The 16,206-nt window shown below is 67.7% G+C and overlaps 1 protein-coding gene across 4 annotated transcripts; it reads left to right on the top strand.

Moving 5' to 3' along the window:
- Positions 1-471: 471 nt before the first annotated feature.
- On the top strand, positions 472-15,557 carry MMP14 (matrix metallopeptidase 14). Of its 4 annotated transcripts, none has more exons than XM_072849250.1 (10): positions 472-588; positions 3,232-3,380; positions 4,593-4,715; positions 4,817-5,124; positions 6,408-6,569; positions 6,659-6,813; positions 8,164-8,302; positions 9,996-10,146; positions 12,777-12,892; positions 14,434-15,557. In XM_072849250.1, the coding sequence occupies exons 1-10, from the start codon at positions 511-513 to the stop codon at positions 14,775-14,777; spliced, it is 1,725 nt and encodes a 574-aa protein (XP_072705351.1). In that variant the 5' UTR covers positions 472-510; the 3' UTR covers positions 14,778-15,557. The 4 variants fall into 4 exon arrangements, with proteins under 4 accessions (XP_072705351.1, XP_072705350.1, XP_072705348.1 ...); XM_072849249.1 differs by lacking the exons at positions 12,777-12,892; positions 14,434-15,557 and adding exons at positions 10,319-10,495; positions 10,705-11,322 and having other exon boundaries at positions 9,996-10,198; XM_072849247.1 differs by lacking the exons at positions 12,777-12,892; positions 14,434-15,557 and adding an exon at positions 10,378-11,692 and having other exon boundaries at positions 9,996-10,258.
- The last annotated feature ends 649 nt before the right edge of the window (positions 15,558-16,206 follow it).

Here is a 16,206-nt window from a genome sequence, read left to right as displayed (position 1 = left end):
TACCCCACATACCCCATAGGGACCCTCAAATACCCCATGGGGATCCCTAAGTGCCCCATGGGGACCCCAAATACCCTATAGGGCCCCCAAGTACCCCATAGGGACCCCCAATACCCCCAGGGACCCCCAATACCCCCAGGACCCCCAAATGCCCCATGGGGACCCCAAGTGCCCCCAGGGACCCCCACGGAGCCCTTACGCTGGGTCCCTTGAGGACAGTGGGGGTGGGGGTGTTCCCCCCGGATGATGACGTCAGAGCCTCCCGGACGCTGAGTCAGCGGGGAAGGTGCTGAGTAGGGGAGGGGGGTTGGCCCACATCCTGCCCCTCCCCCACCCGTCTGGACAGCCCATCCCCCATCGGGGGCGGGCGGGATCTGCAGCGCCCCTGGCGGCTGCCGGGGTACAACACCCCACCACCCCCCCAATTTAGCCTCCCCCGCCCCCCGGCACCGCCCCCGGTGCCTTCCCCGGCACCGCCCGGCCGAGCCCAGAGCAGCCCCGACCGGCACCATGGCCCCGGCCCTGCTGCTGGGGCTCCTGCTCGGGGCCCTGCCCCCCGCCGCCCCCCAGCCTCGCTTCAGCCCCGAGGTGAGACCCCCCACCCCCATCCCCCCGACCCCCCATCCCATCCCCCCCCCGGTCCGGGCTTCGCACCCCTCCAGGGGGACCCGGGCATCCGGACGGACCCATGTGCGGGAAGGAGGGGGGGGGGATCCTATGGGGGGGACCCCGGCATGGGGTGGGGGGGCCCCTCCATGGGGACCCAAGGGATTTGGGGGGGCCCCCCCTCCATGGGGATCCAGGAGTCCCCCGGGGGGACCCCTCCGTGGGGACCGAAGGGTTTGGGGTCCCCTCCGTGGGGAGCCAGGGGTCCGCAGGTATCTGGGGGTCCACGGGGTATTTGGGGGTCCCCCCTGCATGGGGACCCAAAAGTTTGGGGGTTCCCCCTCCTTGGGGACACAAAAGTCCGGGGGTCCCCCCCTCCACCGTGACCCAAACATCTGGGGGTCCCCCTCCATGGGGACCCAGGGGTCTCCAGGTATCTGGGGGTCCCCTCCATGGGGATCCAAGGGATTTGGGGGTCCCCCCCCTGCATGGGGACACAGAAGTCCGGGGGTTCCCCCTCCATGGGACCCAGGGGTCTGGGGGTCCCCTCCATGGGGACCCAAGGGATTTGGGGGTCCCCCCTCCATGGGACGCAGGCGTCCGGGGGGGACCCCCTCTATTGGGACCCAGGGGTCTGGGGGGGTCCCCTCTCTGGGGACCCAGGGGTCTGGGGGTCCCCTCCGTGGCGACTCAGGCATCTGGGGGGGTCCCCTCCGTGGGGAGCCAAGGTATTGGGGGGTCCCCCCTCCACGGGACCTGGGGCTCCCCTCCGTGGGGACGCAGGGATCTGGGGTCCCCTCCGTGGGGCTGGAGGCTGGGGGTCCCCTCCATGGGACGCAGGGATCTGGGGGTCCCCTCCCTGGGGACCCAGGATTCTGGGGGTCCCCTCCATGGGGACGCAGGGATCTGGGGGTCCCCTCCCTGGGGACCCAGGATTCTGGGGGTCCCCTCCATGGGGCTGGAGGCTGGGGGTCCCCTCCATGGGACGCAGGAATCTGGGGGTCCCCTCCCTGGGGACCCAGGATTCTGGGGGTCCCCTCCATGGGGCTGGAGGCTGGGGGTCCCCTCCACGGGCAGGGGGGCTCGGGGGTCCCTCCATGGGGACGCAGGGATCTGGGGTCCCTTCCGTGGGGACCCAGGATTCTGGGGTCCCTCCATGGGCAGGGGGCTCGGGGGTCCCTCCATGGGGACCCAGGATTCTGGGGTCCCCTCCATGGGGACAGGGGGATCTGGGGTCCCCTCCATGGGGACCCAGGTTTCTGGGCGTCCCCTCCATGGGCAGGGGGGCTCGGGGGTCCCCTCCATGGGGACGCAGGGATCTGGGGGTCCCCTCCATGGGGACCCAGGATTCTGGGGGTCCCCTCCATGGGCAGGGGGGCTCGGGGGGGTCCCCTCCATGGGGACCCAGGATTCTGGGGGTCCCCTCCATGGGCAGGGGGGCTCGGGGGGGTCCCCTCCATGGGGACGCAGGGATCTGGGGGTCCCCTCCGTGGGGACCCAGGATTCTGGGGGTCCCCTCCATGGGCAGGGGGGCTCGGGGGGGTCCCCTCCCTGGGGACCCAGGATTCTGGGGGTCCCCTCCGTGGGGCTGGAGGCTGGGGGTCCCCTCCACGGGCAGGGGTCCCCGGGGTCCCCGCGGGGTCCCGGCCCCGCCGCGGTTCCCGCTCCCCTCCCACTCCTCCGCTGCCAACTTTCCCATTCCTTTGTTCCCGCTCCCCCCCCGCTCCTCCCCGGCCACGTTTCCCCTCGCTCCTTCCTCTTCCTCCCCTTTTTGCCTCTTTCGGCCTTTTTTTACCCCCCCCAATGCCCCCCCCCGCCCCCCCAATTTTCCCATTATTTTTTTCCCCTCCGGCACTTCCGCTTTTTTTTCCCCCTGCATTCCCCCCCCCCCCCGCCCCCGAACACAGCGGGGAGGGCTCTGTCCGTCATCTGTCCGTCATCTGTCCGTCTGTCCGTCCGTCTGCCTCCCCCCATCAGTCTGTCTGTCCACCCACCCGCCCCTCGGAAAGGCCGGCCGGCCGGCTGTCCACCCTCCGGCCGTCTGTCCGCCTCTCTGCCCTCCATCCCTCCACCCGAGCGTCCGTCCGTCCGCCCGAGCGTCCGTCCGTCCACCCAAGTGTCCGTCTGTCCACCCCGGCGTCCGTCCGTCCGCCCGAGCCTCCATCCCTGCGCCCCTCCGTCCACCCCTCCAGCCACCTCTCCCTCCCGCTGTCCGTCTGTCCCGCCACCGCCAACCCCGCCATCAATCCGTCCGTCCGTCCGTCCCTCCTTCCCTCTCCCCCCCTCCACCGCCCTCCCTCCGTCCAACTTTCCATCCCTCCTTCTGCCAAACCGCCTCCCTCCCCCGCTCCCCCCGCCCCCCCCGACCGGGATGGGGGAGGGGCGGGGGGGACACGACACGGGACCCAGCGTCCTGCCAGAAATCACGGGACGGGACAGACGGACGGTGGGGAGGTGTGTGTGTGTGTGGGGGGGTGACCGCAGGACAGACGGACGCTGGCCCAGAATAACCCCGCGGGGGCCGGTAATTGCCGGGTGCTAATTCGGGCGTGGGGGAGGATTTGGGGGACGCCACCGGTGGCCCCCCCCCCCAAAAAAACCCCACCCTGCCCCTCCTCCACCCAGGCGTGGCTGCAGCAATATGGCTACCTGCCCCCCGGCGACCTGCGGACCCACACGCAACGCTCGCCCCAGTCCCTCTCGGCCGCCCTGGCCGCCATGCAGCGCTTCTACGGGCTCACCGTCACCGGCACCGCCGACGCCGAGACCCTCAGGTGGGGCCCGTGGTGGGGCTTGGTCCTGCCGGCAGCCTCGGCGATGGCTGGGGGGCGGCCGTTGGGTTGTAGGTCCTCCCGGAGGCATCGGTGGCCGTTGGGCTGTAGGTCCTCCAGGAGCCATCGGTGGCCGTTGGGCTGTAGGTCCTCCAGGAGGCATCGGTGGCCGTTGGGCTGTAGGTCCTCCAGGAGGCATCGGTGGCCGTTGGGCTGTAGGTCCTCCCGGAGGCATCGGTGACCACTGGGCTGTAGGTCCTCCAGGAGGCATCGGTGGCCATTGGGCTGTAGGTCCTCCAGGAGCCATCGGTGACCGCTGGGCTGTAGGTCCTCCAGGAGCCATCGGTGGCCGTTGGGCTGTAGGTCCTCCCGGAGCCATCGGTGGCCGTTGGGCTGTAGGTCCTCCAGGAGCCATCGGTGGCCGTTGGGCTGTAGGTCCTCCAGGAGGCATCGGTGGCCGTTGGGCTGTAGGTCCTCCAGGAGCCATCGGTGGCCGTTGGGCTGTAGGTCCTCCAGGAGCCATCGGTGGCCGTTGGGCTGTAGGTCCTCCAGGAGCCATCGGTGACCGCTGGGCTGTAGGTCCTCCAGGAGCCATCGGTGGCTGTTGGGCTGTAGGTCCTCCAGGAGCCATCGGTGGCCGTTGGGCTGTAGGTCCTCCAGGAGGCATCGGTGGCCGTTGGGTTGTAGGTCCTCCAGGAGGCATCGGTGGCCGTTGGGCTGTAGGTCCTCCCGGAGCCATCGGTGACTGCTGGGCTGTAGGTCCTCCAGAGGTCGTCAACAGTAGTTGGGCTGTTGGTCCTCCAAGCGTCACCCATGGCAGGGAGGTCGGAGGCCCTCCAGGCATCATCACTGCGGTTGTAGGTCCTCCAAAGGCCATCGACGACAGCTGAGGCGTTTGGTCCTCCAGGCGTCACCAATGATCGTTGGCGTGTCACCGATGATGTTTGGGTTGTCAGTCCTCTCGATGGCATCAGTAGTTGGGCTGTAGGTCCTCCAGGCGCCATCAACGGCGGTTGGGCTGTAGGTCCTCCAGGCGCCATCAACGGCGGTTGGGCTGTAGGTCCTCCAGCCGCCATTAGCTCATGCTGTGCTGTGGGTCCAAACCTCATCGGCAGTTGGCTTGTAGGTCCTCCAACACCGCCAAGGCCCTTTCAGGGGGGTCCCCTTTGAGGTCTTCCGACCACCCCGACGTACACCTCTCCCCCCACCCCCCAGGGCCATGCGTCGCCCCCGCTGCGGTGTCCCCGACAAGTTCGGGGCAGAAATCAAGGCCAACGTGCGGCGCCGGCGCTACGCCATCCAGGGCATGAAGTGGGAGCACCAGGAGATCACCTTCTGGTAAGGACAGGGTGGAGGTGGGTGGGCGAGAACACCAGGAGAACGTCGTCCGGTGAGGCCGTGGCGGTGCTGGCGCTGACGGCCGTGGTCTTCTCCTCCAGCATCCAGAACTACACCCCCAAGGTGGGGGAGGCCGGGACGTTCGGGGCCATCCGCCGGGCTTTCGGCGTGTGGGCGGCCGCCACCCCGCTGCGATTCCGGGAGGTGCCCTACGGGGAGGTGCGGCAGGGCCGGGCGCCCCAGGCGGACATCATGATCTTCTTCGCCGAGGGCTTCCACGGGGACAGCACCCCCTTCGACGGAGAAGGTGGCTTCCTGGCCCACGCCTACTTCCCTGGGCCCCACATCGGTGGAGACACCCACTTCGATGGCGCCGAGCCCTGGACCGCCCGCAACGATGACCTCAGTGGTGAGCGGCGACGAGGGGTGGCCTCAACCCGAACACGGATTGTCCTCGGGCCAGGCGGGGAGCCGGAGGTGTCCCTGTCCAGGTCGTGGACCCAGTCTGGACCAGTCAAGGCTACGGAGATGTCCTCGTCCCAGTTTAGGGTCTTCCATGACCCACTGAGGGCCACGGGGATGTCCTCGTCCCCATTTAGGGTCCTTCTTGGCTCAGTGAGCTCCAAGGAGGTGTCCTCAACCCCATTTAGGGTCTTCCATGACCCACTGAGGGCCATGGTGATGTCCTTGTCCCAATTTAGGGTCCTTCTTGGCTCAGTGAGCTCCAAGGAGGTGTCCTCGTCCCAGTTTAGGGTCTTCCATGGCCCAGTCGGGGCCATTGACATCTCCTTGCCCCAGTTGAGGGCCCCCCCATTGCCCAGTCATGGCCATGGTGTGTTCTTGACCCCATTTAGGGTCTTCCATGACCCAGGGAGGGCCATGGGGATGTCCTCGTCCCCATTTAGGGTCCTTCTTGGCTCAGTGAGCTCCAAGGAGGTCTCCTCGTCCCAGTTTGGGCCCTACTTGGCCCAGTCGGGGCCATTGACATCTCCTTGCCCCAGTTGAGGGCCCCCCCATTGCCCAGTCATGGCCATGGGGATGTCCTTGTCCCAATTTAGGGTCTTCCATGACCCACTGAGGGCCACGGGGATGTCCTCATCCCCATTTAGGGTCCTTCTTGGCTCAGTGAGCTCCAAGGAGGTGTCCTCAACCCAATTTAGGGTCTTCCATGACCCAGGGAGGGCCACGGGGATGTCCTCGTCCCCATTTAGGGTCCTTCTTGGGTCAATGAGCTCCAAGGAGGTGTCCTCAACCCCATTTAGGGTCTTCCATGACCCAGGGAGGGCCACGGGGATGTCCTGATCCCAGTTTAGGGTCTTCCATGACCCAGGGAGGGCCATGGTGATGTCCTCGTCCCAATTTAGGGTCCTTCTTCGGTCAATGAGCTCCAAGGAGGTGTCCTCGTCCCAGTTTAGGGTCTTCCATGACCCACTGAGGGCCATGGTGATGTCCTCGTCCCCATTTAGGGTCCTTCTTGGCTCAGTGAGCTCCAAGGAGGTCTCCTCGCCCCAGTTTGGGCCCTACTTGGCCCAGTCGGGGCCATTGATGTCTCCTCGCCCCATTGTAGGGCCCAACTGTGACCACCTTGGGGATACCAGCTCCTCCTCCTTCCCATCACGACCACCCTCCCCCCAATCCCCTCCGCCCTCTCCCCACCGTTGACCCCCCCCCCCCCCGTCTCCTCCGCCCCAGGGAACGACCTCTTCCTGGTGGCCGTGCACGAGCTGGGCCACGCGCTGGGGCTGGAGCACTCCAGCGACCCCTCGGCCATCATGGCCCCCTTCTACCAATGGATGGACACCGAAGCCTTCGTCCTCCCCGACGACGACCGCCGTGGCATCCAGCAGCTCTATGGTTTGGCCCCCACCCTCCCCCGCTCCCTGCACGCCCCCAACCCCTGTCCCGTCCCCCCTCCCACCCCACTGCTGACGGTGTCCCCGCAGGGACGGGGACGGGTCCCAGCTGGCCGCCTGCCGGACCCCGCACCACCGCCCGGCCCCCCAGGCCCCATCGGCCCCCGGGCCCCCTACGGCCCCGGATCTGCGACGGGAACTTCGACACCATCGCCATGCTGCGCGGGGAGATGATTGTCTTCAAGGTGGGACGGGGGAGGCGTGGGGACGAGGACAGGGGGACAGGGCGGTGGGGACGTGGGGATGGAGATGGGGTGTGGGGATGGAGATGGGGACGTGGGGATGGAGATGGGGCGTGGGGATGGAGATGTGGGGATGGAGACATGGGGATGGAGATGGGGACGTGGGGATGGAGATGGAGATGTGGGGATGGAGATGTGGGGATGGAGATGGGGCGTGGGGATGGAGATGTGGGGATGGAGACATGGGGATGGAGATGGGGACGTGGGGATGGAGATGGAGATGTGGGGATGGAGATGGGGCGTGGGGATGGAGATGTGGGGATGGAGACGGGGACATGGGGATGGAGACGTGGGGATGGAGATGGGGTGTGGGGATGGAGATGGGGACGTGGGGATGAGGACGTGGGGATGGAGACGGGGACGTGGGGATGAGGACGTGGGGATGGAGATGGGGACGTGGGGATGGAGACGTGGGGATGGAGACGGGGACGTGGGGATGGAGACGGGGACGTGGGGATGAGGACGTGGGGATGGAGATGGGGACGTGGGGATGGAGATGGGGACGTGGGGATGGAGACGTGGGGATGGAGATGGGGACGTGGGGATGGAGATGGGGATGTGGGGATGGAGATGGGGACGTGGGGATGGAGATGGGGACGTGGGGATGGAGACGTGGGGATGGAGACGTGGGGATGGAGATGGGGATGAGGACGTGGGGATGGAGATGGGATGGGACGTGGGGATGGAGATGGAGACGTGGGGATGGAGACGGGGATGTGGGGATGGAGACGGGGACGTGGGATGGAGACGTGGGGATGGAGATGGGACGTGGGGATGGAGATGGGGATGTGGGGATGGAGACGTGGGGATGGAGATGGGGACGTGGGGATGGAGACGGGGACGTGGGGATGGAGACGTGGGGATGGAGATGGGGATGTGGGGATGGAGACGGGGACGTGGGGATGGAGACGGGGACGTGGGGATGAGGACGTGGGGATGGAGACGGGGACGTGGGGATGAGGACGTGGGGATGGAGATGGGGAAATAAGGATGAGGACAAGGGGACGTGGGGGTGGGGACAAGGGCATGGGGAGATGGGGATGGGGACAAGGACACGAGGACGTGGGGATGGAGATGGGAGCGTGGGGACGGGGACAAGGACAAGGACATGGGGACGTGGGGATGAGGACGTGATGGTGGTACGGGATGGGGAGGACACCACCGGGATGATGACGACGCGGGGACGGGGAGAAGGACGCGGGGACGGGGGCGGGGGCGGAGATGTCGCCGCGGTGGTGCCGGGGCCAACCCACGACGGCGTGACGGCGCAGTGACGCGGTGTCCCCGGGGCAGGAGCGGTGGTTCTGGCGCGTGCGGGACCGGCGGGTGATGGACGGGTACCCGCTGCCCATCGGGCACTTCTGGGTGGGGCTGCCCGCCAACATCAACACCGCCTACGAGAGGAAGGACGGCAAGTTCGTCTTCTTCAAAGGTGGGGACCGGGCGGGGACGGCGGGGAGGGGAGGCGGGCGAGGGGACGTGGGGATGGAGACGGGTACCTGGGGGTGGGGATGGGGCCACGGGGATGGAGATGTGGGAGGGGGACATGGGGGTGGAGATGGGGACACGGGGGTGGAGATGGGGACACGGGGGTGGAGATGGGGATGGAGATGGGGACGTGGAGATGGAAATGGGGACACGGGGATGGGGACCTGGGGATGGAGATGGGGACATGGGGGTGGAGATGGGGATGGAGATGGGGACATGGGGTTGGGGACATGGGGATGGGGACATGGGGGTGGAGATGGGGACACGGGGATGGAGAGGGGGACATGGGGATGGAGATGGGGACGTGGAGATGGAAATGGGGACACGGGGAGGGGGACATGGGGGTGGAGATGGGGACACGGGGGTGGCAACATGGAGGTGGAGATGGGGACATGGAGATGGAGATGGGGACATGGGATGGGGACACGGAGGTGGAGATGGGGATGGAGATGGGGACATGGGGTTGGGGACATGGGGGTGGAGATGGGGACGTGGGGATGGGGACAAGGGGATGGAGATGAGGACGTGGGGAGGGGACATGGGGGTGGAGATGGGGACATGGGGTGGAGATGGGGACATGGGGTTGGGGACATGGGGATGGGGACATGGGGGTGGAGATGGGGACACGGGGGTGGAGATGGGGATGGAGATGGGGACACGGGGGTGGCAACATGGAGGTGGAGATGGGGACATGGGATGGGAATGTGGGGATGGAGATGGGGACACGGGGGTGGGGACATGGAGGTGGAGATGGGGACGTGGGGATGGGGACACGGGGTTGGGGACACAGGGGTGGAGATGGGGATGGAGATGGGGACACAGGGATGGGGACATGGGGGTGGAGATGGGGACACGGGGGTGGCAACATGGAGGTGGAGATGGGGACATGGAGATGGAGATGGGGACATGGGATGGGGACACGGAGGTGGAGATGGGGATGGAGATGGGGACATGGGGTTGGGGACATGGGGATGGGGACATGGGGGTGGAGATGGGGACATGGGGATGGAGATGGGGACGTGGAGATGGAAATGGGGACACGGGGATGGGGACCTGGGGGTGGAGATGGGGACATGGGGATGGAGAGGGGGACATGGGGGTGGGGACATGAAGGTGTAGATGGACATGGGGACTTGGGGATGGAGATGAGTACCTGGGGCTGGAGGTGGGGACATGGGGGTGGAGATGGGGATGGAGATGGGGACATGGAGATGGAAATGGGGACACAGGGATGGGGACCTGGGGATGGAGATGGGGACATGGGGTTGGGGACCTGGGGATGGAGATGGGGACACGGGGGTGGAGATGGGGATGGAGATGGGGACACAGGGATGGGGACATGGGGGTGGAGATGGGGACACGGGGTTGGGGACACGGGGATGGAGATGGGGACACGGGGTGGAGATGGGGATGGAGATGGGGACACAGGGATGGGGACATGAAGGTGGAGATGGGGACATGGGGACACGGGGATGGAGATGGGGACACGGGGATGGGGACATGGGGGTGGAGATGGGGATGGAGATGGGGACACAGGGATGGGGACATGGGGGTGGAGATGGGGACGTGGGGATGGAGATGGGGACACGGGGCCGAGGAGGTGACGGTGCCCCGCCCCCGCCCCCGCCCCCGCGCAGGGGACAAGCACTGGGTGTTCGACGAGGCGGTGCTGGAGCCCGGGTACCCGCGGGCGCTGCGGGACCTGGGCCGGGGGGTGCCCACCGACCGCCTGGACGCCGCCCTGCTCTGGCTGCCCAGCGGCAAGACCTACTTCTTCCGGGGAAACAAGTGGGTGGCACGGCCGGGGGACCTCCAGGGAGCTTGGGGGACCTCCTGGGACCTCCTGGGATCTTCTGGGACCTTTGGGGGCCTCCAGGGAGCTTGGGGGACCTCCTGGGACCTCCTGGGATCTTCTGGGACCTCTGGGGGCCTCCAGGGAGCTTGGGGGACCTCCTGGGACCATTGGGACCTCCTGGGACCTTTGGGGGCCTCCTGGGATCTTGGGGGACCTCCTGGGACCATTGGGACCTCCTGGGACCTTTGGGGGCCTCCAGGGAGCTTGGGGGACCTCCTGGGACCATTGGGACCTCCTGGGACCTTTGGGGGCCTCCTGGGATCTTGGGGGACCTCCTGGGACCTCCAGGGATCTTTGGGGACCTCCTGGGACCTCCTGGGATCTTCTGGGACCTTTGGGGGCCTCCTGGGATCTTGGGGGACCTCCTGGGACCTCCAGGGATCTTTGGGGACCTCCTGGGACCATTGGGACCTTCTGGGACCTCTGGGGGCCTCCTGGGATCTTGGGGGACCTCCTGGGACCTCCAGGGATCTTTGGGGACCTCCTGGGACCATTGGGACCTCCTGGGATCTCCTGGGACCTTTGAGGGCCTCCTGGGATCTTGGGGGACCTCCTGGGACCTCCAGGGATCTTTGGGGACCTCCTGGGACCATTGGGACCTTCTGGGACCTCTGGGGGCCTCCTGGGATCTTGGGGGACCTCCTGGGACCTCCAGGGATCTTTGGGGACCTCTTGGGACCATTGGGACCTCCTGGGATCTCCTGGGACCTTTGGGGGCCTCCTGGGATCTTGGGGGACCTCCTGGGACCTCCAGGGATCTTTGGGGACCTCCTGGGACCATTGGGACCTCCTGGGATCTCCTGGGACCTTTGGGGGCCTCCTGGGATCTTGGGGGACCTCCTGGGACCTCTTGGGACCTCCTGGGACCTTCGGGGGCCTCCTGGGACCTCCTGGGACCTCTTGGGACCTCCTGGGACTTCCTGGGATCTTTGGGGACCTCTTGGGATCTCCTGGGACCTTCTAGGATCTTCTGGGATCTTTGGGGAATTTCTGGGACCTCCTGGGACCTTCTGGCACTTCCTGGGGCCTCTTGGGAACTTCTAGGATCTTTGGGGATCTTCTGGCACTTCCTGGGACCTCTTGGGACCTTCTGAGACCTCTTGGGACCTTCTGGGACCTTTGGGGACCTTCTAGCACTTCCTGGGGCCTCTTGGGACCCTCTAGGATCTTCTGGGATCTTTGGGGACCTTCTGGAACCTCCTGGGACCTTCTTGGCACCTTCTTGGCACCTCTGTCACCTCCTCTCACCTCTCTGGCACCTCCTGGCACATCCAGGAACCTCCTGGGATCTTCTGGGACCTTTGAGGTCCTCCTGGGACATCCTGGGATCTCTTGGGACTTTCTGGGACCTTTGGCACCTCCTGGGACCTCTTGGAACTTTCTCCTCACCTCTCTGTCACCTGCTGGCACCTCTCGGGACCTTCTGAGACCTTCTGGGACCTTCCTGTCCCCTCCTTGGCACCTCTGTCACTTCCCCTCACCTCTCTGACACCTGCTGGTACCTCTCGGGACCTTCTTGTCACCTTCTTGTCACCTCTGTCACCTCCTCTCGCGCTCCTGCCACCTCTTGGGACATGCTGGAACCTCCTTGTCCCCTCCTTGTCCCCTCCTTGTCACCTCCCTGGGCCCTCTCCCTGCCCTCACCCCCATCCCCCGTCCCCATGGTGATGTCCTCATCCCTATGTCTGCGGCGATGTCCCTGTGACCATGGCAATGTCCCCATGCCCATGATGGTGTCCCCACACCCATGGTGACATCCCCATGCCCGTGGTGATGTCCCCATCCCCACCACGAGGTCCCCATGCCCACAATGGTGTCCCCATGCCTGTGGTGACATCCCCATGCTCACGGTGATGTCCCCATGGCCAACCCCATGCCCACCATGATGTCCCCACACCCACGGTGACGTCCCCATGCCCATAGTGATGTCCCCACGGCCTTCCCCATGCTCAAGGTGATGTCCCCATGGCCATCCCCATGCCCACCATGAGGTCCCCATGCCCATGGTGACGTCCCCATGCCCACAGCGACGTCCCCATGGCCAACCCCATGCCCACCATGAGGTCCCCACACCCACGGTGACGTCCCCATGGCCATCCCCATGCCCACGATGACGTCCCCACGCCCACAGCGACATCCCCATGGCCAACCCCATGCCCACCATGAGGTCCCCACGCCCACGGTGACGTCCCCATGGCCATCCCCATGCCCACGGTGACGTCCCCACGGCCTTCCCCATGCCCACCATGAGGTCCCCATGCCCATGGTGACGTCCCCATGCCCACAGCGATGTCCCCAGACCCACAGTGACGTCCCCATGGCCTTCCCCCTGCCCACAATGACGTCCCCACGCCCACCGTGACGTCCCCATGGCCATCCCCAGACCCACAGTGACGTCCCCACGGCCTTCCCCCTGCCCACCATGAGGTCCCCACGCCCACGGTGACGTCCCCATGGCCATCCCCATGCCCACGGTGACGTCCCCACGGCCTTCCCCCTGCCCACCATGAGGTCCCCACGCCCACGGTGACGTCCCCATGCCCACGGCCGTGTCCCCATCCAGGTACTACCGCTTCAACGAGGACAGCCGCGCGGTGGACCCCGACTACCCCAAGGGCATCGAGGTCTGGGGGGGGATCCCCGAGTCCCCCCGCGGCGCCTTCATGGGCCCCGACGATGGTGAGGGACACGGGGGGACACGGGGGGGCTCGGGGAGGGCCTCTGGGGGGCGGGGGGACATTGAGGGACGTGGGGGGACGCCGGGGGGCAGGGGGATGGCGCGGGGTCCTAACTGGCATCTCTTCTCTCCCCGTCCCCGTGTCCCGCTGTCCCCGTACCCCCAATGTCCCCATGTCCCCAAATTCCCCACGTCCCCGTGTCCCAATTCCCCCATGTCCCCCCCACGTCCCCCATCACCCCAATGTCCCCCTGTGTCCCCCCCATGTCCCCCTGTCCCCCCATGTCCCCCTGTCCCCCATGTTCCCCCATGTCCCCATGTCCCTCCCATGTCCCTGTGTCCCCCGTCACCCCAATGTCCCCATGTCCCCCGTGTCCCTGTATCCCCCATACTCCCCCAATGTCCCCATGTCCCTCCCATGTCCCTGTGTCCCCCATGTCCCCCTGTCCCCGTGTCCCGTCACCCCAATGTCCCCGTGTCCCCCATGTCCCCCCATGTCCCCTGTCCCCCATGTCCCCTGTCCCCCCATGTCCCCTGTCCCATGTCCCTGTCCCCCCAATGTCCCCATGTCCCTCCCATGTCCCCGTGTCCCCCATGTCCCCCTGTGTCCCCATGTCCCCTGTCCCCCCTGTCCCCTGTCCCCCATGTCCCCTGTCCCCCCATGTCCCCGTGTCCCCCATGTCCCCCCATGTCCCCTGTCCCCCCATGTCCCTGTCCCCCATGTCCCCGTGTCCCCCATGTCCCCTGTCCCCCAATGTCCCCCCATGTCCCCTGTCCCCCATGTCCCCCTGTCCCCCATGTCCCTGTCCCCCCAATGTCCCCATGTCCCTCCCATGTCCCCGTGTCCCCCATGTCCCCATGTCCCCTGTCCTCCCATGTCCCCTGTCCCCCATGTCCCTGTCCCCCATGTCCCTGTCCCCCCCATGTCCCCCTGTCCCCCCATGTCCCCGTGTCCCCCTGTCCCCCATGTCCCCTGTCCCCCAATGTCCCTGTGTCCCCCATGTCCCCCTGTCCCCGTGTCCCATCACCCCAATGTCCCCTGTCCCCCCATGTCCCTGTCCCCCCATGTCCCCTGTCCCCCATGTCCCCGTGTCCCCCATGTCCCCTGTCCCCATGTCCCATCACCCCAATGTCCCCGTCCCCCATGTCCCTGTCCCCCCATGTCCCCTGTCCCCCCACGTCCCGTGTCCCCCATGTCCCCTGTCCCCCAATGTCCCCGTGTCCCCCCATGTCCCCTGTCCCCCATGTCCCCGTGTCCCCCCATGTCCCCTGTCCCCCAATGTCCCCCATGTCCCCCTGTCCCCCATGTCCCCGTGTCCCCCATGTCCCCCTGTCCCCCAATGTCCCCCATGTCCCCTGTCCCCCCATGTCCCCGTGTCCCCCCATGTCCCCCTGTCCCCGTGTCCCATCACCCCAATGTCCCCCTGTCCCCCCATGTCCCCTGTCCCCCCACGTCCCCGTGTCCCTCCATGTCCCCCCACGTCCCCTGTCCCCCACATCCCCCGTGTCCCCCACGTCCCCCCGTGTCCCCGCCTCCCCCCAGCCTTCACCTACTTCTACAAGGGGAACCGCTACTGGAAGTTCGACAACCAGCAGCTGCGGGTGGCCCCCGGGTACCCCAAATCGGTGCTGCGGGACTGGCTGGGCTGCGGGGGGGACGCCGACGGGGCCCCGCCCCCCCCGCCCTCCCCACCCCCCCAGCCGGGGGACGGGGGGGACACCGAGGTCATCGTCATCGAGGTGGGGGCGGGGGCGGGGGCGGTGGCCGCCCCGCTGGCGCTGCTGGGGGCGGCCGGGGGGCTGGCGGCCCTGGCCCTGCTCTGCCGCCGCCGCGGGCCCCCCAAGCGCCTGCTGCGCTGCCAGCGCTCCCTCCTGCCCCGCGTCTAGCCCCGCCCAGGGGACACGCCCAGGGGACACGCCCAGGGGGCGCGCCCACGGGACACGCCCCCCGCCCCGGGCTCCGCCCCCTGGGGCGCCACCCCCCTCCCCCCCCCCCCGCCCCGTCCCCACTGGGAGCCGCGAGGGAGACCCGCGAGGCCGCGCCCCGGGGAGGACACGCCCAGGGGCCCTGCCCCGGGAGGCCCCGCCCACCAGGGACACGCCCCTGGGGGCGCACCCACCCGCCCCGCCCCATCTCCCCAGTGGGAGCCGCGCTGCTGGGCCCCCTGGAGGCCCTGCCCCTGGAGGCCCCTCCCACCAGGAGACCTCACCCACCAGGGGCCGCCCCCAGCATGGGACCCCGGTGGCCACGCCCCCAGCCCCCCACACGCGGAGGCCACGCCCCTCCCAGACAGCCCCACCCCCTTCTGCGGCCTCCGGGGGGGTGGGGAGCTGTGCCCGCCCCCTCCCCCTGGCCCCGCCCCCGCGCGCTGTGGGTGGGGCTTGGCGTGGCCACGCCCCCTCCCTTTCCTCCTCATGGTGCTCTGGGCGGGGCCACGCCTCAGACCCGCCCCCTCTCGGTGGGGGGGAGGGGCCACGCCCCTTGACCTGGCTGGGAAAGGTCAGCGGTAGGCCCCGCCCCCCGTGACCCCTCCCCTACCGCAGGGCCGGGGGGGCGGGGCCTCGGGCCGCCTCCCCTCGGCCAGCCAATCCCCGCCACGGGGGGCGGGTTCCATCCGCGGCGCGGAGGCCCCCGATTGGCCGGCGGGGGGGCGGGGGCGGGGCGGGGCGGGGCCGCTTGACGCACTCGGCGCTAGGCAGGCGGGGGCGGGGCTGCGCGGGGTGGGGCGGGGCTACGAAGAGGGGCGGGGCCCGGTGTACATAGAGCGGGGGCGGGGGCGTTTTTACCGTTTCGGGGTTTTTGGGGGGCCCTGGGCCTGACCCCCGTCCTGCGGGCCGGGAGGGGGAGGGGCGCCCGGCCGCCCGGGCCCCCCGGGGGGGGAGGAGGGGCGGGGTTAATAATTAATAATTAATTAATAATAATTAATAAAGGAACGCCCGGAGGAGAGGGGGCGGGCGCCGGCGCCTGATGGTTTGTACTGGGAGCGGCGGGGGGGACACTGGGAGGGGATTGGGGGCTACTGGGAGCACTGGGAAGAGAAAAGGGGGTTACTGGGAGCACTGGGAGGGGATTGAGGGTTACTGGGAAAGGACTGGGAGTTACTGGGAGGGGGTTGGGGGCTACTGGGAGCACTGGGAAGAGAAAAGGGGGCCACTGGGAGGGGACTGGGGCTTACTGGGAGAGGATTAGGTTTTACTGGGAGGGCATTGGGGGCTACTGGGAGGAATGGGAAGAGAAAAAGGGGTTACTGGGAGCACTGGGAAGCGATTAGGGCTTACTGGGAGGGGGTTGGGGGCTGCTGGGAGAACTGGGAAG

The sequence above is a fragment of the Ciconia boyciana genome, unplaced genomic scaffold (genome assembly GCF_034638445.1).
Source record: "Ciconia boyciana unplaced genomic scaffold, ASM3463844v1 HiC_scaffold_38, whole genome shotgun sequence".
Lineage (NCBI taxonomy): Eukaryota > Metazoa > Chordata > Aves > Ciconiiformes > Ciconiidae > Ciconia > Ciconia boyciana.
This window is presented reverse-complemented; position numbering and strand designations above follow the sequence as displayed.

What these genes read in the sequence shown, in the direction of transcription:
- MMP14 (XM_072849247.1), top strand. Translation starts at nt 511, where the DNA reads ATGGCCCCGGCCCTGCTGCTGGGGCTCCTGCTCGGGGCCCTGCCCCCC. An exon ending in AGCCTCGCTTCAGCCCCGAG is followed by an intron (nt 589 to 3,231) that starts GTGAGACCCCCC and finishes TCCTCCACCCAG; the next exon opens with GCGTGGCTGCAGCAATATGG. An exon ending in CACCAGGAGATCACCTTCTG is followed by an intron (nt 4,716 to 4,816) that starts GTAAGGACAGGG and finishes CTTCTCCTCCAG; the next exon opens with CATCCAGAACTACACCCCCA.